This window comes from Balaenoptera ricei, chromosome X (assembly GCF_028023285.1).
Source record: "Balaenoptera ricei isolate mBalRic1 chromosome X, mBalRic1.hap2, whole genome shotgun sequence".
Lineage (NCBI taxonomy): Eukaryota > Metazoa > Chordata > Mammalia > Artiodactyla > Balaenopteridae > Balaenoptera > Balaenoptera ricei.
In genome coordinates, this window is record NC_082660.1 from 38130899 (window position 1) to 38153275 (window position 22377).

The window sequence follows — 22377 nt, forward strand, 5'->3', positions numbered from 1 at the left end:
ATGAAGGATTTCTAAAAGTGAGATGATGGGGTAGGCAGACCATTTCAGGATAGAAATGACATAAGCAAAACTGTGGAGATTAATCAGCACATTTATTTGGGGACTCTTCTTTTGGGGAGGTGTAATTTACAGGTAAATATTTTGTATTCTAGATAATGTCACTGCATCCCAGATACATCTCTTTCCTTTGGCAAGTTGCAGACTTGGGTAGCAGCCTAAATATGCCCCCTCTTAGAGATGGAGCAAGAATACTTATGAAACTTATGCCACCAGGTAAGAAATTTCTTTTTAAATGATAATAATGTTGATAAAGTACATGTTGGACAGTAAAGGGGTATGTTAGCAAATTCTCTTCCTAGATGGAAAATAACAGGAGTTGGCAAACTATATAGCTCACTGGCCAAATCCAACCCACTGTCTGTTTTTGGTACAGCCCAAGAGCTAAGGATGGTTTTTACATTTTCTAATTGCTGAAGAAAAAATCAAAAGAATAATATTTTGTCACTTAATGAAAATTATATGAAATTTAAATTTTGGTGTCCATAAACGAAGTTTTATTGGTGTACAAGCCATGCTCATTCATGTACATGCTGTCTTAGCTGCTTTTGTCTTAGCGCAGCAGCAGTTGTGGCAGAGACCATATCACCTGCAAAGCCTTAAATATTTACTATCTGACCCTTTACAGAAAAAATTTTCTGGCCCCTGGACTGGGTTTTGGGTCATGTGTCATCTATAACATTGTTCCTTTTTTATTCCTGGGAAACAACCACTTTCAATTGGTAGCTCTTATTCTTATCTATGTCTATACTATCTGTAAATAAAACTGTTTGTCAGTTTTAGATGCCTACTGATTTTCTGTTGTGTAAATGAAAACTTAACTCTTACTTCCACATTCTTCCAATTTTTTCTTTTTACTTTTCTTTTTTTTGCCACACCATGTGGCATGTGGGATCTTAGTTCCCCGACCAGGGATCAAACCCGCGCCCCCTGCAGTGGAAGCGTGGAGTCTTAACCACTGGGCTGCCAGGGAAGTCCCTCTTCCAGTTTTTTCTTAAATTCATATTCAGCATTTGTTTTTTCAAGAGTGTGTGAAAAGTAGTTTGCTGGATTAATGGCAACTTTTTTTTTCAGGGTTTAATAATTTCCCCTTTTTATTTTCTTGATTTTCTATACACCTATTACTAATTCTTTCCACATATTCTCTAGTAACCTCTTAAAATAATTTTCCATTATTATGTGTATTATATAATCTGTCGGCTCCACTGTTGTCCTGGAACTTTTCTTCTGCCTCCTCTCATCTGGTTGTTGTTCGCTACACAGCTACCATTTGGGGACTTCTTTCTTCAGCTTTCCTATGGTGGATCCCTGTTCACTGGCTCCTATGTCTTGAGCCTTTCTTGAGGGGCTCTGTCATTTTGCTGAAGCACACCCTCCTGCACTTATTTCAGAAAGGGTACGTGGGAGGTGGTTTTGTTTTTTGTTTCTGAAACATTGCTAATCTGAATGCTTAACCTTCACATTTGATTAGTAGTTTGGGTATTGAATTCTAGCTTGAAAATTTACTCAGCTGTCTAGCTGGTGATGTTGCTTGTGTGAAGACCAAAGCTCTCCTGAGTTCTATTCCTTTGCTTTTTTTTTTTTTTTTTTTTTTTTAATAGTTACATATGCTTTTTTCTTTTTTTAACATCTTTATTGGAGTATAATTGCTTTACAATGGTGTGTTAGTTTCTGCTTTATAACAAAGTGAATCAGCTATACATATACGTATATCCGCATATCTCCTCCGTCTTGCGTCTCCCTCCCATCCTCCCTATTCCACCCCTCTAGGTGATCACAAAGCACGGAGCTGATCTCCCTGTGCTATGTGGCTGCTTCCCACTAGCTCTCTGTTTTACATTTGGTAGTGTATATATGTCCATGCTACTCTCTCACTTTGTCCCAGCTTACCCTTCCCCCTCCCTGTGTCCTCAAGTCCATTCTCTACATCTGCGTCTTTATTCCTGTCCTGCCCCTAGGTTCTTCAGAACCATTTTTTTGATTCTATATATATGTGTTAGCATACGGTATTTGTTTTTCTCTTTCTGACTGACTTCACTCTGTATGACAGTCTCTAGATCCATCCACCTTGCTACAAATAACTCAATTTCGTTTCTTTTTATGGCTGAGTAAGATTCCATTGTATATTTGTGCCACATCTTTATCCATTCATCTGTCGATGGACACTTAGGTTACTTCCATGTCCTGGCTATTGTAAATAGAGCTGCAATGAACATCGTGGTACATGACTCTTTTTGAGTTATGGTTTTCTCAGGGTATATGCCCAGTAGTGGGATTGCTGGATGGTATGGTAGTTCTATTTTTAGTTTTTTAAGGAACCTCCATACTGCTCTCCGTAGTGGCTATATCAATTTACATTCCCACCAACAGTGCAAGATACTCCTTTGCTTTTGATCTTTGTTTCTGGAAATTTTGGTTTTATCATTGAGTTTAGAACTTTCCTGATGAAATGCCTTGCTTGGTATAGGTCTGCTTTGTGATGGGTTTTCAGTGGGCCTGGAGATTCCTAATTTGTGAGAGATTTCTGTTCTTTCTTTGCTAATTTACTTCTCCATGTTTTGCTTTTTGTGGATTTTTGAAATGTCTTTGACTGTGGTGTTGAATCTACTAAATCTGATTTTCTTACCTTTCCTTTCTCCTCTCATTAATTTTATTCCAGCTTTGGGTGGTATCCTTACTTTTTCCAGCTCTTTTGTTGACTTTTTGCCCCCAGATATTCTAGTGTTAAATTTTCAAGACCTTCCTCCAAGTGATCCTTTTCCATAGGATTTTTTCATGAGCACATTTCAGTGTTTCTGCTCTAATATATGTGTTTTCCTCTAAAACCTAACGTTCTACAAAGTTATGCACTAAAAATAACAGAGCTTGTGGAAAGAGAGAATTCGATCAGATCATTCAATCCTATACAACTTAAAACAATTTTTTTTAATGTTTTTTGGAAACATTTACAACCTTACAGAAAAGTTTGAAGTATAATTCAAGGACTTCAAGAGCCATTTGAGAGTAATTTGCTGCTGGTCTGATGTCCCATCATCCTTAAATACTTTATTGTGTATTTCCAACAAGCAAGGATATTGGCATTCTACTATAAAGTAGAGCTTTGCCTTCTCCCCTATTAATTATATGTTATCACTGTTTACTCATGGATTCTTATTTTATCCATTGGGTTATAGCCATTATAGTCATTATTTATTTTGATGCTCAGTTGTCCCAGGTATGGTCAGTGGATGTGTACCCAACTGTCTTTTTTACATGAACCCAGTGCTTTTTTTTTTAACATAGCTTCATCATCTTTTGAGTACTTTTTACTTTCTGGCATAAGATATTTAAAGTTCGTCTAGTACTTTCTCTATTCCAGCCCTAGAATCAGACATTTCTCCTTTTAGTGAGGGAAGATATTTAGAAACCAGAATGTGAGGGCTAAATTGTGCTCATTACTACTGGGGTGTTCCTTGTGGTCTAGGCATTTTCATTGGACTTAGGAAGTAATACACACTTAAACACACACACACACATATATGTAAACACATTTATATCAAAAAACAAACATGGGTTCATACTGGTACTAATCCAGCTTTTTAGTCTTTTGCATTCCATATTTGTATCTGTTCTCTACATTAGTGAGATATCTGCTTCCCAGCTTCATCAGTCTATTGGGGAGGGAGGGAGAGTAGAAATTTGCCTCTTAGGCAGATTTCAGGCACTCTGTTTTTAAGTCTTTGATTCATCTGTACCTTCTCAATTATGTTTTGTTTTCATATCCTTAACTTTTCTAGGACTTGGTGGAGTGCTGATTTATAGGTACCCTCTCCCTCTTCCTCTTACCCCCCCAAGAAGCACTTCTTGGGTTCAGCTAAGCCAGCTATCTTCCATCCCCTCTACACCTTCAGTAATTTGCTGACATCTCTAATGTTCCTTCAGCTTTTAACTTCTTTATCCTTCTGAGTTTATGTATTTTATATTAATTTATTGTCATTTTAGTGGGGTTTATGGATGCATTGCTGACAAATGCAGTTCAATAATTGGCCCAGATAATTTTTAAAACTGTTGTGTTTACATTATCTCCTTTTTCTAAAGTAGGCACCCTGCTGACCTTTCCCATCCGATCTCACTTTCTGAGTCATATGGTACAGAATCGATTCAGATGTTAATTAGATTCTTAAATAAGGCTTTTCTTTTTTTTCTTTCTAATTGAGTTTTTATTTGCTCTGTTAAGGCTTTTCTTAATGATTTAATTTAATTTGATCCTTATCTGTTGTGTAGTTTAGAATTTGTATTGTTTTACTTACTAGTATCTGAGTAACAGCTGTTGTTGCTTTATGTACACAGATTCAACATTTGAAAAGGAAAACCCATCTCATAATCCCTGACCTTGTGATTTGAGCATAGTGCCACTAGATGGCGGGAGGGAGCTCTTGCCAAGCAGCTCAAGCAGGAAACTTATGAGGGTGCTTTTATCTTATTTTATATAATCGAAGTATAGTACCTAAATTTGAAATAGCCAGCTTCGAAAATGCCAGTAATGATTGTATGACAGTAGACAAATCATAGGCTTTGGACTCAAATGGACTTGAGTTCAAGTCCTGCTTCTTCAAGTTGCTACTCCACGGCCTTAGACATGAGTTTTCTTCAGAGCTTCCTTATCTGTAAAACTGAGCTAATAATAACTATTTCATAGAATTGCATGGATTAAATGGGGTCATGTATGGAAAACCCCTAGCCTAGTGGCGGGTATTTAATCACTATTCAACAAATGTTAACCTACTCTTTGTCACTGTGGTTGTTACACACACGGGCGTGTGCGCAGACACATTCTTCTTTAAGATAGGAAGCAGGAGCTCTAAGAAGAGGAAGTAGTTATAAATTCTGTTTCTAACATTTGGGTAATCATTTAGTGTTTGTGCACACGTGCATGTATTTTAGAAGGAGGAAAAAAACAAGATGGAATTAGAAGCTTTTTTATTAGTCATTGACTTTACTTTTGTTTATTCTGAATCTTTGCCTAAAGTCCAGTGCCTCCATTATGATTTGCTGTTAAACTTAGAATTTCTACAGCAGTCTCTGTAGGTAATTTAAACTCTTGTAATTTAAACTCCTCAGGAGTTCCTGTGACCTTTATACGCATCAGGAAAACAGGTTCTTGCTTGATACAGAGAAATTAAAATGTATATTTCTTTACCAAGCAGAATGAGTTGCTTTTCCTCTTCAGACCTCCTTTTTTCCCAGGAGTTTGGTCTAACTAATATCTTAAAATATGGCAAAATCTGTTATGAGCACTTCACACTTGTTAACTCATTTAAACCTCACAACATTCCTAGGGAGGGAATTACTATTTTTATTTCTATTTTAAAGATGGGGAAACTGAGGTACCGAGAGATTGTTCCTTTTGACCAGAGACACGGAGCTTAAAGGCAGTTCTAAGATAATGCATGCAGTTGGGCTCCAAAGTTTGTACTGTTAACCTGTGTGTTACTGCTCAACGTTTTCTAGAGTTTTTTATACTATGTTGCTATAATCATATAATTGATTAGGCTTATTAGGTATCTCTTCAACAGACTAGAAAGAAAGAAACTAAAATCCAGGATTATGGGCAGTTTAAATTTGTTGTCTCTATTTTCCGTATTTTGTTAAATGAGCATGTGCATAATCGGGGACCTAAGATTATTTAGGTTCATGAATGCTAAAGCTGGAATGGCCACTAGTGATCATTTGGTTCAGATCCCTCAAATGAATAAACTATAATCCAACAACATTAAATGATTTGCTTAAAATTCAGTGCTTCCTTTTCTTAGAGCTCTTGTTTCTTTTCTCCTATTCCCTTTGCCCTCCCTCCTTCACTCAGAATATTTTTAAACTAAGCAAGGTATTTTCAGGTACAGCATATGAATTGGTTTCTTTTTAGAGAGTAACTTGGATCTTTATTGTTTAAAAAAAAATTGAGAAAACCTAAATACCCAGTGTTAGAGATTAAACTAGTGTACTGGCAAAAGGACATGTCATTTTAATCATTAATATAAAATGATATAGGGGATGAATATTTAATGACAGGAGAAGATACTCACAAATGTTTTATTATTAAAACTGAATATTTCATTTAGTTATAATGTCACTCTCCTTTCAGAATAGGGAAAGCCAACAGTTTTAACACAAATTGAAGTTTTTTTGATAAGATATTTCCAGGCCTGTAAAAATTAGCTTACCCTAAGGAAATTATAGTAATTTTCAGTTATCTTTATTCTTCAAGAAAATCTTATTTATCGAGTGGTATTTTAATCATAGGGCATTTACCTTGGAAATAATTTGATTATTGAAGTACTTTCTGAAGTAAATTTGAGTGTTTGGTAGCTAATAATGGGATTGTTTCTTTCTTTTTTACCGTATCTTTTTAGTGTGATTTAAGTGAAACTCATCTTTTAATATTATCAAAAAAATCTTCTTACTTGATGTGCACATTAGGCACTGTTCCCTTTTTTTTTTTTTTTAAATGTTTGCTTTTTAAGGTTCAGTTTCCAAGGATACCAGTAAGCTTCTTTCATTTTAACAAACCAGTTGGTACAGGGGCCCCCAACCCCCGAGCCACCGACTGCTACTGGTCTGTGGCCTGTTAGGAACCTGGCCGCACAGCAGGGGGTGAGCAGCAGGCCGGACCAGTGAGGACCAGTGAGCGAACGAAGCTTCATCTGTATTCACAGCTGCTCCCCATCACTCTCATTACTGCCTGAGCTCCGCCTCCTGTCAGATTAGCGGCAGCATTAGATTCTCATAGGAGCTCGTAACCCTACTTTGAACTGTGCATGCAAGGGATCTAGGTTGAGGGCTCCTTATGAGAATCTAATGCCTGATCTGAGGTGGAGCTGAGGCGGTGATGCTAGTGCTGGGGAGCGGCTGCAGATACAGATTATCATTAGCAGAGAGGTTTGACTGCATAGAGACCATAATAAATCAATTGCTTGCAGACTCATATCAAAACCCTATCAGTGAGTGTCCCGCTGATTCTGCATTATGGTGAGTTGTATAATTATTTCATTATATATTACAATGTAATAATAATAGAAATAAAGTGCACAATAAATATAATGCACTTGAATCATCCCAAAACCATCCCCCCCACCCCGGTCTGTGGAAAAATTGTCCACACGAAATTGTCCACACCACCACGAAACTGGTGCCTGGTGCCAAGAAGGTTGGAGACTGCTGAGTTAATACACAGTGTCGTGGAGGCTAACATAAGTTGGAAGGAAGAGCTTGTCATATTTCCGTTTTTTTAATTTTCAATAAGAACTACTTCCTTTTGAAGTGTGTTGCAGTTTTTTGGTCTCTAGTGCCTGAGGAAGACATGTTGATTTGAGGTCTCTGAGTAGGAGGAGACTGCTTCCTTCGTGTTTGGGTTGAGTGATTAAAGAGCCCTGGTTGATTGTGACTTTTTTTTTTTTTTTTTTAAACCAATCCAGATCTGGTTATGTCTTGTGAAGTTTGAGCCTGTAACTCAGCTGAATTGATTCTTATTCCATACTAAAGTAGTCTTCAGAATATCAAAAGTAAAATACTATGAATGCATGAATTATGTTTTGTTTTAGACTATGTATCTTTTTTTCTTACAGATAGCACAACAATAGAAAAATTAAGAGCTATTTGTTTAGACCACGCCAAACTTGGAGAAAGCAGCCTTAGTCCATCTCTTGACTCGCTTTTCTTTGGTCCTTCAGCCTCACAAGTGCTATACCTAACAGAGGTTGGTTTTTACTTTTTGCATTTATTCCATGTTCTTGAAATTTGACCTTTTATATGATAATGTGAAGAACATGGATAAAATTGTAATGAAATATTTTTGAAAGAATTTCAAAATATGGGAAAATTTTAAACTAATGATGATGAGGAAAATAAGAAATTATCTTAAAACCTTTTAATACAGTTCTTCTACTTTTTTCCAGGTAGTCTATGCCTTGTTAATGCCTGCTGGTGCACCTCTGGCTGATGATTCCTCTGATTTTCAATTTCACTTCTTGAAAAGTGGTGGCCTACCCCTTGTCCTGAGTATGCTAACCAGAAATAACTTCCTACCAAATGCAGATATGGAAACTCGAAGGGGTGCCTACCTCAATGCTCTTAAAATAGCCAAACTGTTGCTAACTGCCATTGGCTATGGCCACGTTCGAGCTGTGGCGGAAGCTTGTCAGCCAGGTGTGGAAGGCGTGAATCCCATGGCGTCGGTAATACAGACTTTTTAAAAATATTTTTGTAATAATAGATGGCAACTTTTAAAGTTAAACTTCTTAGAAACTCTTAAGAGTTGCTTATAGAGTTCAGAGTTGATTCAAAATGTTTTCAGTTCCTTTCCAGTGGTTCCTCATTTTAATGGTTTCCTTCTATTAAATTATATTTGTATTAAAATTACAAATGCTTTTCACTGACTCTACTCTGAGAGGGCAGTTCTTCCCTGTTCCCTTAAATCCTGTTTGACTTTTGATTAATACTTTTTTTTTTTTTTTTGATGTGTAGTTGACTTACAATATTAGTTTCAGGTGTGCAACAAAGTGATTTGATATTTTTATAGATTATACTCCATATAGTTATTATAAAATATTGGCTATATTCCCTGTGTTGTACCTTACATCCTTTTTTTAATTTGTTTATTTATTTATTTTTGGCTGCGTTGGGTCTTTGCTGCTACGCGCGGGCTTTTTCTAGTTGCGACGAGTGGGATCTACTCTTCGTTGCAGTGCGCGGACTTCTCATTGCAGTGTCTTCTCTTGTTGCGGAGCACGGGCTCTAGGCGCACGGGCTTCAGTAGTTGTGGCTCACGGGCTCTAGAGCACAGGCTTAGTAGTTGTGGTGCACAGGCTTAGTTGTTCCACGGCATGTGGGATCTTCCCAGACCAGGACTCGAACCCATGTCCCCTGCATTGGCAGGCGGATTCTTAACCACTGCACCACCAGGGAAGTCCCCGCCTTACATCCTTATAGCTCACTTATTTTTATACCTAGTAGTTTGTACCTCTTAATCCCCTTCACCTATTTTGCCTCTCTCCCCTCTGGTAACCACTAGTTTGTTTTCTGTATCTGTGGTTCTGTTCCTGTTTAGTTATATTTGTTTGTTTTATTTTTTAGATTCCACGTATACGTGAAAATATACAGTATTTGTCTTTTCTTTGTCGGACTTATTTCATTCTTTTTATGGTTGAATAATATAATATTCCATTGCATACACACACCCCACATCTTCTTTATCCATTCATCTGTTGATGGACACTTATGTTGCTTCCATATCTTGGCTATTGTGAATAATGCTGCTGTGAACACTGAGGTGCATATATCTTTTCAAATTAGTGTTTTCATGTTCTTCAGATATATACCCAGGACTGGAATTGCTGGATCACTGTTTGCAGATGATCATGGTACTATTCTATACGTATAGAACCCTAAAGACTCCACCAAAAAACTATTAGAACTAATAAGTGAATTCAGTAAAGCTGCAGGACACAAGATTGATATACAGAACTCTGTTGCATTTCTATACACTAATAATGAACTATCAGAGAAATCAAGGATGCAATCACATCAAAAAAAACACCTGGCAATAAATTTAACCAAGGAAGTGAAAGACCTATACTCTGAAAACTATAAAACGTTGATAAAAGGAAATTGTAATACGATACGAAGAAATGGAAAGTTATCCTGTGTTCATGGATTGGAAGAATTAATGTTAAAATGTTCATACCCAATGCAATGTATAGATTTAATTCAATCGCTATCAAAACTTGTGACATTTTTCACAGAACTAGAACAGATAATCCTAAAATTTGTCTGGAACCGCTAAAAACCCCAAATAGTCTTTTAATTATTTTATTTTATTTTTCGGCCTCACTGCACCACTTGAGGGATCCTAGTTCCCCAACCAGGGATTGAACCCAGGCCCTTGGCAGTGAAAGCACGGAGTCCTAACCACTGGACCGCCAGGGAAGTCCTTCTTTCAATTATTTTAAACCTACCAAAAACTCCATATGAATCTCTTCCTAGCTCGTATCTGGCATATATATATATATACACACACACACAGATGGCAATAAAAAAGATGTTCACCCTTGTACGACACAGGTTTGAACTGCTCGAGTCTGCTTATACATGGATTTTTCAGTAAGTACTACAGTACTACACGATCCTAAATTGATTGGAACCACAGATACCCAGGGCCGACTGTAAAGTTTTGTGCAGATTTTCGACTCCTAGAATGTCTATACTCCTAACCCCCATGCTGTTCAAGGATCAACTGTAATTGATTTAGCCTGTTGCCAGCCTCTCTTCCCACCTTGACAGGCTTAACCTCCAATTCTGAACTTATTTTGACTCTGTTTTTACCTTGATCCATTTTACCAAAGGTTCTCAAGACATGCCAGAATTCGATGCCTATTTATGAGAAGTCAAACTACGCATTTGACTTGTTTTATATGCATCATAAGTGATGGTTTACTAAGTTACCAATAGAAGATAAAAGCTTCAGGAATATAGATGTTCTATTTTAAGAATGGCTTAGGCCTTGAGATTAGAATATTGATTAGATATGTGATACTATAATAATCACATATAATTGAGATAATAGCATTTATAATTGTTTTAGGTGTGATGATGATACTGTGGTTATGTTTAAAAGGAAGAGCCCTCTCTTTTAAGAAAAGATTGTTGAAGTATTTACAGATGAAATTATATGATATTTAGGATTTGCTTCAAAATAATCATGGGGTGGGGCAGGGATGGAAAGTGAGGGGAGTGGTTAGACAAAGTAATTTTGGTCCTTTGTTCATAATTGTTGAAGCTGGGCGGTGGGTACATGTGAGTTCATAATCCCTTTCTCTCCACTTTCATATATGTTAGAAATTTTCATTAAAAAGGGTAATGAAAAAAAGTGGCCCAAGTCTTAAATTGTTTTGCATTAAAGGTACCACGCTTACTAGGATTTTTTTAAAGTGGTGTTCTTCTTAAGATAAAAACAGATTCTTACCATAATCCCTGACACAGGAGCTTAATGAAGTACACAGAAAATATAAATGCTCCCCTCTTTCACGTCTCTCTTTTATTCAGAAAATGTGCCACTGTGTATACAGAGGTACATAATAGCCTCTAATCTCAAGGAGCTCACAGTCAATAGGGCGGTAAAGGCAAAATTAGTAAAAACAGACTTGTCTTAAATACTGTTGTAGAAATACTTACAATATGGAGAAGAGTTAGAACTTGAAAGGCAGTCAGAATTGCCTGGCTAATAACTACTTAAAAGTAATCTTTTTTCTTTATGGGCTTAAAAATTTGGTCTGGTACCTTTTATACATTAGTATTTTTCTTCTGTTATTGATATTCCTTACTTTTTCTTTTCTAAAAAGAGTTTGATGACCAGGGTGAATGGGGAGCAGGGTCTGCCCAGGAGCATGCATGTGAAGTACTTCACTGAGTTTCTAGTTGGGACTGCGACCAGTCAGTTCAGTTCAGTTTATCACTCACCTCTGCAAGTTGTGCTGAATGCAGATGTAGAGACATAAGTTGGATTGATCTAGAATGGGGTTTGCAGAGGGATATGTGGCACTCCACTACACAAGAAAAAGAGGAAGCCCACATTGTTGGCAATGCAAAGAACTTTTTGTGTAAGTCACACGGGTTCTACAGTGTATTGAATATATACAGAAGGGAGGTCATCCTGCGGGAGTGGTGCTGAGTGAGGAGTAAAGGATTGGATTTGGTTATGTACGCAGTATTAAAGTAAAATATTTATCTTTTTTCAGGTCAACCAAGTTACTCATGATCAAGCAGTGGTGCTACAAAGTGCCCTTCAGAGCATTCCTAATCCATCATCTGAATGCATGCTTAGAAATGTGTCAATTCGTCTTGCTCAGCAAATATCTGATGAGGTTAGTATTAAATTTGTAAAGCTCTGAAATTCTGGAAGGTTCATTTCTTTCACTTTTGACCCTCTCTTTATGTAGAAATAACCCTTATCACATTTTGGGGCTTAATTTTCCTAGGCCCACTCATTTTAATCACTGACTCAGTCTAGATAAAGTTCCCTTAACATGAATTTTACCTAATGATAATATTAGTACTTTCTGGTTTTAATCACCTTTATGTACAATGAACAGCATCCTTTTAAAGCATATAATTAGGTGAAATTTGACAAATACATATGTGTGTCACACGTCCACCATAGTCAAGACACAGAATGTCTCCATCACTCTTTCCATATGCCCCTTTGAAGTCTCTTCTTCTTCCCTATCTACCCCTGGCCTCAGATAACCACTGATCTTTTGTTACTATATAGTAGTTTTCATTTTCTAGAATTTTACACAAGTGGAATCATACAGTGTGTGTTCTTTTATGTCTGGCTTCTGTCACTCAGAATAATGACTTTGAGAATTATCTGTGTGGTGTGGACCATTAGTCCATTCCTTTTTATTGCTGAGTAATATCCCATTATGAATATTCCACATTGTGTTTATCCATATACTTGGTAAAGGACATTCTCTTTCTTAGCTGTGAATAAAGCTGCTGTAAACATTCTGTACAAGTGTTTGTGTGGACCTAAGTTTTTATTTCTTTTGGGTAAAAAACTAGGAGTGGAATGGTTTGATCACCTCTGTAGTCTTTTTAAGGTTCTTCTGAAAGTAGAGTAGAGCCAGATAATAACTTGGAGAGCATACTTTGTGGTATTGCTGTTAAACGAAATAATGGGACAAAGGCAACTTGGGAACCTAAAGACAGTGGTACTACTTCACAGCCATTCCTGTTTCCTTTACAGGGAGAAACATTTTTGCTTTTCTAGTGATTATTCCACTCTAATACTGTGTCAACTGTTTTAATTACTCATTATCTTGCAGGCTTCAAGATATATGCCTGATATTTGTGTAATTAGAGCTATACAAAAAATTATCTGGGCATCAGGATGTGGGGCATTACAGCTAGTATTTAGCCCAAATGAAGAAATCACTAAAATTTATGAGAAGGTAAGAATTATCGCAGAAATATATTACCTTTAAGACAATGTTTAATTGTGCATGAGGCTGAATTATTATGTCTGCCATCTTAATATGAAACTGTCTTTTTCTACTTCTCACTAAAGTCAGGTATAATTATTTCATACTGAATTTGCTTTCTCCTATCCTCTTTATTCTTCTTTCATCATCTTTCTGTCCTATGTATTTTGGTTTAGGTAACTGTCAGTTGTGATATCATGGCATTTACGTATTTTTGACTCTCTTAAAGCATTCAAGAGTGTCAGCCAATTAGGTATCATCCTTGATCTTCCATTAGATTAATCAAGTTATTTGCAGAAGAGAGACTGTGTTTGGCTCTTTGATTTTCTGTTATATATATATCTGCCCCTGATAGCCACTGCTGCTTATTTAGAAGGGGAAATTAAGTTATAGGAGCTTCCCTTTTATGGCCAACATAACCGTGATTTGCCTGGGATATATGTTGATGTCCTGTACTGTTGGTTACTCACTCAGCTAATATTTGAATGCCTGTTCTTCTTCAGGCATGTACTATAAATATTACTTATTGATAACTTCAGGTTAGAATTTATTAGCTATCTACCCAAGCATATTTTAGGTCGTAAAACCTTCAAACCTTTCCTGAACGGTTGTCTGAGACAATTGCTTTTGAATACAATGGCACTGTAGGTAAGCTACATAATGGGACTAGTCAGAAGTTGGGTACTCTGACTGCAGTGCCAGAGTGGTTCTTGAGGAAGGAATGATTGTTGGTGCAGAAGTACACAACTCAGAAGGTCTCTAGGAGCCTGGGGGACAAAGAAGCAGGTAATATGCTCAGTGTGCTCCTTCAGCCATCCTTGGGACCTAGCAAAAGAATAGAATTAGACTTTATCATCTGTTTATACTCATTTCCGTGCTATTTCAAAGGGGCCTCAAGAGTTGTAGGTAAAGAAGCTGAGGCCAGGTGGTTTAAGTGACTAGGTAAGTTTTAAGCACTAACTTGAAGTTTGTATGAGATTTTTCTTAAATACATCTCTAGGTAATTTGTCCCTGACTATAATTTTACAGACCAATGCAGGCAATGAGCCAGATTTGGAAGATGAACAGGTTTGCTGTGAAGCATTGGAGGTGATGACGTTATGTTTTGCCTTGATTCCGACAGCCTTAGATGCTCTTAGTAAAGAAAAGGCTTGGCAGACATTCATTATTGATTTACTGTTGCACTGTCACAGCAAGTAAGTGTCTTTTTTAATTGTAAGAAATTTGATCTTATTTTTTTTAAGCAGAAATGAATTATTTTGTGTTGGCAGAATTTATCCCAGGAATCAAATATTTATTGTCTCTATAGCACACTAATGTTTAGGAAATTTTTATTTAACTGTGTTTTGCCTAGACCTGAATTTGTTTGGTTTTACTGTCTACAAAATGTGAACATTAATTCTCAAAGTAAAATTAATTTTTCTGTAATTCCAGAATTTAGTTTCACCTAAGAGGTATGTATTTTAGCCCATTTAAAAAATCTGGTTTACAAGATTTAAATTAAATAGGACATTTAGCTTCCTTTCTTAGATACCTAGAGCCAAGTGTTTTTTTTTAGTGAAGTTGTTAAGTCAATGTGGAATTCACAAGGCATGGTTATGGTAAGAACTTTTGCATTTTACACTGAGAATAAAGACCAATTATAAAGTCCTAGTTTTTCATTTTAAGAGCATTTATTCAGTGGCATTAATTTTGTTTTGGGCTTCTTTTTGTGCAGGTCAATCAAATTTGTAGAAAATGTAGGTTTTCCATCCTCTTATGTCAATCTAATCTTGACCTTCATAAGGTAACTTTTTAAACTTGAGCTCTAATCAATATCACTGTTATATGTAATTAATCTATCTCACATACATTTTGCAAAAAGACCCAGGAAATGTTCACTTTGTTTATTCTTTCACATTCCATTCAACGATGACAAAAATCACTGATGAAAAGTTAGTGTAAAGTCAAAATAAGCACTTTGCTGACATGAAGCCTAGTGGTAAAGTTTTTTTGTTTTTTGTTTGTTTGTTTTTTTAAGTGTACATGGTGTGATGGAGTAGTAGGTTCAACTCACTCCAGGGGATGCTGTAAAGTAATTTAGTGGTCTCAAGTGGGAATCTCTATTATTTTAGAAGTTCCTTGGTAATTTCCTTGAAGACATCTAGTTCAGCCTATTCAGAAAGTTCTTTGATGGGATCCCCACCCCCCAAATAAGCTTGAGCTTGCTATCTCTTTGAGAAAACTTTATCATCGTTGGACAACTGTGTATGTTAAGAAAGATAAATAGGTTGAATAAGTCTGGAGGAGAGGAAAGATGATTAGCCATGAGTTTTGATGAAGTCAGACCTGGAGGTACAAATTTCTTAATCTATGTTGATTTTTTAAAATCTTAAACTAAATTAGGAACTTATGTCACTTTCTTTGCTACTAAGTATCAAGAAACTTCGTTTAATAAGTTTTCTGCCCTCTACTTTTTACGAAAATCCCCATTATAGGAAGTTAGAACCATTTGACTCCTCTTCTCCCTGAAACTTGTGCACAATGAAGTAAAAAGTACCGTACACAGCACTTCTTCTCATGCCTCTTGTTATTTTGTCTTTGACAACAAGGGGTGTCTTCTAAGGTTAAGATCTTTTTTGAGCTTTAGGTATCTGATTTTCTTCCCTAGTACTGACTCTCACCCTGCCCTGCAGTTTTAGTTATGTATGTATGTATTTATTTATTTATTTTTATTTTTGGCTGCTTTGGTTCTTCGTTGCGTGAGCAGGCTTCTCATCGCGGTGGCTTCTCTTATTGCGGAGCACGGGCTCTAGGCACGTGGGCTTCAGTAGTTGTGGCTCGTGGGTTCTAGAGCTCAGGCTCAGTAGTTGGGGCGCACGGGCTTAGTTGTTCCGCGGCCTGTGGGATCTTCCCAGGCCAGGGCTCGAACCCGGGATCTTCCCGGACCAGAGCTCGAACCCGTGTCCCCTGCATTGGCAGGCGGATTCTTAACTACTGCACCACCAGGGAAGCCCTGCCCTGCAGTTTTAAATCATCATATTATAAATATCAGAGTACCGGGCTTCGATACTTGCAGAGTATATCTTGCAAAATATGATCGTGTTGTTTTCCTGCTTAAAATCTTTCCATGTCTTCCCATTGTCTTTGAATTAAGTGTAAACATTTAAATTTGGTTTATAAGCACTCCGCAATTTGGCTCTTGCTTCTACGCACTCGAAAATTTCAACTTCAGGGCCACATTTTCCAATAAGTTTTCCTTATCCCTAGAGGCCTCCTAGACCTCTGTTCCTATTAGAAGAGGTCTGCTTCCACATAACAACACTGATATTTTGTTGTAATTGCGCGTAATTGGATTTGAATTCCTTTAAGTGGATTTGTTGTGTTTTTTTTTTTAAGCCTCCTCCAGCACCTGTTGCTTTTATACTCTGCCTGTTTAACTCCTTTATGTTACCTTGATGATCCATGGAGGCATTTGAGTTTGCCACTCCTGGCATAGTGCTTTCAAGGCACAGCTGAGTATTCTGGTAGAAGAAGAGAAAGGGATAATGCAGAAAAGGAGATTAGTAGGCATCAGTTTACAGAAGGCCTTTGATGCTGAGATCCAAGTAGTGTTAGATTTTAATATTGTAGGCAGTCTCACCGATGAATAATTTATCAAGTACCCATTATGCACCAGGCAGTGTTCTAGCTACTGGGAATATAGCAGTAAACAAAACAGACAAAATGTCAGTCTTTTTGGAGTCTGTACTAAAGGGGATGGGGAGTGGGAAAGGAAGACACATGGGAAAATATATAGTATGTTATATTAATAAATGCTATCGAGAGAAATAAATCAGGAATGGGGATGAGTGGGGAGGCAGGGTCATTGGAGTTCAGTTTTATGTAGGATAGTCAGAGAAGACTTCCCAGAGAAGGGTGACCTTTTAAACAGAGCTCTGAAAGAGTGAGGTAGTGATCCATGCAGTTAATGGGGGAAGTGTGTTGGGTTTTTGGGTGGGGGTTTTTTGTGTTTTGTTTTTCATTTTAAATTGTATTTTTTTTGTTCAGCTTTATTGAGATATAATCAGCATATAACTGTAACTTTAAGGTGTACAAAGTGTTGATTTGATACAGTCATATCTTGCAGTATGATTACCACCATAGCCTAAGGTTAGCTAACACCTCCATCATATTTCATTTTAAATTTTATTTTATTTTTTATATGAGAAATACATTTTGGTCATCTGACCAAATATATATATTTTTTAATTTTAATTTTTTAATTGAGGTATATATAGCTGCTTTACAGTGTTTCAGGTGTACAGCACAGTGATTCAGTTATACATATATATTTTTTTTCAGATTCTTTTCAATCATAGATTATTACGAAATACTGTATTTCCTGTATTATATAGTAGGTCCTTGTTGTTTATCTATTTTGTATGTAGTAGTCTGTTAATCCCAAATTCCAACTTTATCCCCCCCACCCCCCCACCCCCCCGGGGAAGTGTGTTTTAAGCAGAAGAAACAACAGATGCAAATGTCCCAAGGCAGGAACATGCCTGACATGTAAAGAAAAACATGGAGCCGGGTGTGTCTGGAACAGCAGAGGTGGGGGAGTTGTAGGAGGTGAGGCCAGAGAGGCAATAAGCAGCCTGTAAGGATTTTATAGATCATTGTAAAGACATTAACTTTTACCCTAAGTGAGATGGGAATCCATTGGGGTTTTTTTTTTTTGGTTTTTTTGCTGCGGCGTGTGGGATCTTAGTTCCTTGACCAGGGATCAAACCTGTGTCCCCTGCATTGGGAGCAGAGTCTTAACTACTGGACCACCAGGGAAGTCCCCCATTGGAGGGTTTTGAGCAGAAGAATGATATGCTCTGAGTTAACATTTTAAGTTTATTCTGGTTGCTTTGCAGGAAAGGCACTTAGACTATTTCATTAATTCAAATAAAAGATGAGAGAGTCTGGAAGTATGGCAATAGTAGAAGTGGTGAGAAATGATCAGATTTTGAGTATGTTGTGAAGATACAGGCAACAGGATTTTTTAGTAGATGTGTTTCTTTTGAAGCATTACCAAAGTCCGCATGTGTGAGGGAGGGTTCATCAGGAACTGACAAGCATCAACTCTTTATAGACCCTCACTCTATTTGGGCCGCATACCTAACTTTTTAAAAAATAAACTAGGGCAGTATGAATGACATATACCTCTGAAAATCTGGTAAAAGTTATGGACCTTCTCCCCAACAAAACCAAGTATTCCTGATGTCAGTTTATTTGAATTCCACTAAACCTAACCCACAAAGCTTCTAAAGGTCCCTATGGTTTATAGGACCATGTACAGGTTTCAGAAACCTAAAAAATATCCAGGAGGGAGGTTAGTACACAGAATGTATACTGTCAAGTTCTTACATTGAACTAAAAATTTGTTTGTAAGCTGTTTATCAGCTAGCACATTGGCAGAAACATAGTTATTCACCAAATGTAGTTTGTAATGTCTGTACGATAGACAAATGCTTCGTTAGCAGATACTTTTTGAGCATCTTCCATATGTCAGATGTTGTTCTAGGTGCCAGGAACTCATGCTTCAACAAAGCAAAGCCCTGTCCTGAAAGAGCTTACTTTCTAATGGAGACGGACCTCCATCTTGTAAACAAACAGTATTTATACATCTGGTAACTGGTTCTTAGCACCTGTTATATGCCAGGCATCATTCTTCATTCTGGAGGCACAGTACTAAACTAAATAGATGATGTCTTTGCCCTCTTGGAGCATTTATTCTAGTGAGATCTGTATAGTATACATATTTTTTAAGAGACCCGTGATGCTCAGGTAAAAGTCCCAGTACTGTGACCAGAGACAAGTTTTTCCCATGGGTAATCATAGAATATTGTATTATACGGTGGTTCTCAATCTTTAGCACACGTTAGAATCACCTGAAGGCTTTATTAAAATGCAGGTTGCTGGGGCCTGAGAAATTGCATTTTTAACAAGTTCTCAGATGCTGCTGATGCTGCTGATCTGGGTAACATGCTTTGGGAATCGCTAGTATGATATCAGGGACATCTGCAGCAACATCCTTATTGTGTAATTGCAACAGAATTTCCACAGAGTTGTTCGCTCCAGAGCACAATGGAATAATTCTATGGAATGCCCAAAAGATGCATAAGGCTTACCATACAACTCTTGTACCTAGAGGAACATTTCCAGCCTGTTCCAAGAAAAGGGTGTTAGAAGGTATCCCTTGAACTCTTCAGTGACAATTTGAGGTTTTAGTTCTTGACACACAGCCTAAGTTCATCTGTTAAACGTTGCTGCTTAAAAGGGGTGTTACGTATTCTTGTATTTTTACTTTTAATTTACCTACCCCTTAACACCCCACCCCCACCCCAAGAGACAGTGTTGGAATCTTTTTTCTTTTTCTTCATGAAGATAATATATGAAATGTGAAACATTTTTATTTCAGAACTGTTCGCCAGGTGGCACAGGAGCAGTTCTTTTTAATGTGCACCAGATGTTGCATGGGACACAGGCCTTTACTTTTCTTCATTACTCTGCTCTTCACCGTTTTGGGGGTGAGACATTTTTTAATATACTTATCATTGTGATTCATTCTTGTACATGGAACAGTCAAGAATTCATGGTTTTAGCTTGTATTAAAGTTAGAGCAGTCTATATTTATTTTTTAAATATTAGTAATTTCCCATCCTATGTTAGTCATTTACTCTAGTTAATTCTGGGTTTTTAAAAAGTGGATTCTGAGCATGGACATGTAAATTCATATTATTCTACTTTATTGTTTCAGAGCACAGCCAGAGAGAGAGCTAAACATTCAGGCGACTACTTTACTCTTTTAAGGCACCTTCTTAATTATGCTTACAATAGTAATATTAATATACCCAATGCTGAAGTTCTTCTCAATAATGAAATTGATTGGCTTAAAAGAATTAGGGTAAGTTGCATTTAATACTGTGTTTATCATCAATAAATAAGATATTTTATTAGTAGTTTATAGTTTTGAGCATTTTGGTTAAATGAAAAACAACAAAGTAATAAAAAGGACCAAAGAATATACTCTGTGTTAGTGGATATTACTAACTCATGATTCACAGAATGAATGCGTTAAGTAGTTTTGTCAAATGCCTTGCTTTACTTAAAACTTGAAACACTGATATTCAGCTTCTTCCATTTTAAAATGGGCCCATTTTGCAAATTTTCATCTTTTAAAAAGTATTCTTGAATTGTTTTCATCAAAAAATGAGTCTGATAGACTAGCACTTAATTTAACTTTTGATCTTAACACCTGATACTTCTTACTTAGAGTTGTATGAGAATTTATTTCTGAAGAGATTGGTAGCTTTTAGCCTTCAGATTAGCATTTCTTCTGCTAGTTTGTAAAGCCTACTTCTAGAAAGTTCTGAAGAGAAAAAATCGCTTAGAATGGAAAGGTTTGAAGGAATTGCCTCTGTCTAGCTCACTCTTGTTCTGACATCTCACCACCCTTTCGTAAGTTAGGCATTTGATATTTTTCTTTGGCAGGATGATGTTAAAAGAACAGGTGAAACGGGTGTTGAAGAGACAATCTTGGAAGGCCACCTTGGGGTAACAAAAGAGTTACTGGCCTTTCAAACCCCTGAGAAAAAATATCATATTGGTTGTGAAAAAGGAGGTGCTAATCTTATTAAGGTAAGTTTTGTCGGCTTGGTCCTAAGCTATGTATCATTAACGTTCTACATGTTTGTTACCAAATCTATCTGGTTAATTTATGGTATCATGTCTTTGGTGTATTTTCTTGATCATTTCTCTTTTCTACTTTTAAAGAATATAGAGGTTACAGTAACTTTTAAAATATCATTTCTAAATTTTGGACATGAATAAAATTTCAGTACTGTGTAAAGTAAGCACTATTTAATTTTTCTATTTAGAAAATCTGAACTTTTTACTTCATCAACTTTTTACTTTATTTACAATGAGACAAACCTCTATTATGTAAGACTGTGCATATTTACCGTGTTTCTTTGATGAGTTTTTTCACATACGTGGTAACTCAAGGAAACAAAAAGTATCATTTTAGGACATTTAATTTTTATTCAAAATGAGCTTTGGTATACATGTGATTAAAAGAGTAAATTTACTTAATGTGAATTTTTGTTAAGTGCTACAGTCAACTCATTCTTGATGAGTTTTTAACCTGAGAAATCGGGTTGGTTTGTTAATTGTAGTAAATAGTGTTTTGAAGTGGGATCTTTTTATTAGAAAATCCAAGTAAGTTTTCTGACATGCAGTGAAATCTTGAATTCTGACAATTAATTTAACATTATTTCCTTCCAAGAGACATTTCTTTCTTTAAAAAAAAATACATACACATACGCATATATGACTTTACATGTATTTTTATATAAATATGTATCATTGCTAATACATAATCCGTTTTTCAACTTTGTAGGAATTAATTGATGATTTCATCTTCCCTGCATCCAATGTTTACCTACAGTATATGAGAAATGGAGAACTGCCAGCTGAACAGGCTATTCCAGTCTGTAGTTCACCAGCTACCATTAATGCAGGCTTTGAGTTACTTGTAGCATTAGCTGTTGGCTGTGTGAGGAACCTCAAACAGATAGTAGATTCTTTGACTGAAATGTACTACATTGGCACAGCAATAACTAGTAAGTATTTTAAAATACAAAGTTCTTTTTTTTTTTTTTGCAATTTTTTTTTTTTTTTAATTTTTTTATAGCTACTTTATTTATTTATTTATTTTTGGCTGTGTTCAGTCTTCGGTTCGTGCGAGGGCTTTCTCCAGTTGCGGCAAGCGGGGGCCACTCTTCATCGCGGTGCGGGGACCGCTCTTCATCGCGGTGCGCGGGCCTTTCACTATCGCGGCCCCTCCCGTTGCGGGGCACAGGCTCCAGACGCGCAGGCTCAGTAGTTGTGGCTCACAGGCCCAGCTACTCCGTGGCATGTGGGATCTTCCCAGACCAGGGCTCGAACCTGTGTCCCCTGCATTAGCAGGCAGATTCTCAACCACTGCGCCACCAGGGAAGCCCTAAAATACAAAGTTCTGATGGCAGTTCTCTCATGTGTTCAAATTCTGTTTTCCTTTTAGTAAACATCTTCAACTCATGTTTTCCTTTCTTTCAGCAACTAGTTTAACATTTAAGACCATTACAAGCAATGAGTCTTAATGTAGAAAAGTTTTCAAATGTTTGTTAAATGTCTTCCTGTAAGTGATGCAAGTATTGAGCAACAAAATAAATTTCATTTCAGTCAAATCTGGACTAAAATCCAAACTCCAGAATAATAGTCAAATTTCAGAGTTCAAACTTAAAAATTCAAATTACAT

General features: G+C 36.7%; 1 protein-coding gene across 4 annotated transcripts in view; it reads left to right on the forward strand.

The window, feature by feature from the left end:
* Positions 1-22377, forward strand: part of USP9X (ubiquitin specific peptidase 9 X-linked) — a 120312-nt gene that overhangs the window by 71474 nt on the left and 26461 nt on the right. For all 4 annotated transcript variants that reach the window (XM_059911599.1, XM_059911598.1, XM_059911601.1 and 1 more), the window contains 10 exons: positions 153-273; positions 7659-7789; positions 7989-8267; positions 11826-11951; positions 12915-13040; positions 14100-14266; positions 19498-19606; positions 19837-19983; positions 20571-20717; positions 21478-21700. In XM_059911599.1, the coding sequence (XP_059767582.1) occupies positions 153-273; positions 7659-7789; positions 7989-8267; positions 11826-11951; positions 12915-13040; positions 14100-14266; positions 19498-19606; positions 19837-19983; positions 20571-20717; positions 21478-21700 (1576 nt within the window). The remainder of the gene's footprint in view (positions 1-152; positions 274-7658; positions 7790-7988; positions 8268-11825; positions 11952-12914; positions 13041-14099; positions 14267-19497; positions 19607-19836; positions 19984-20570; positions 20718-21477; positions 21701-22377) is intronic.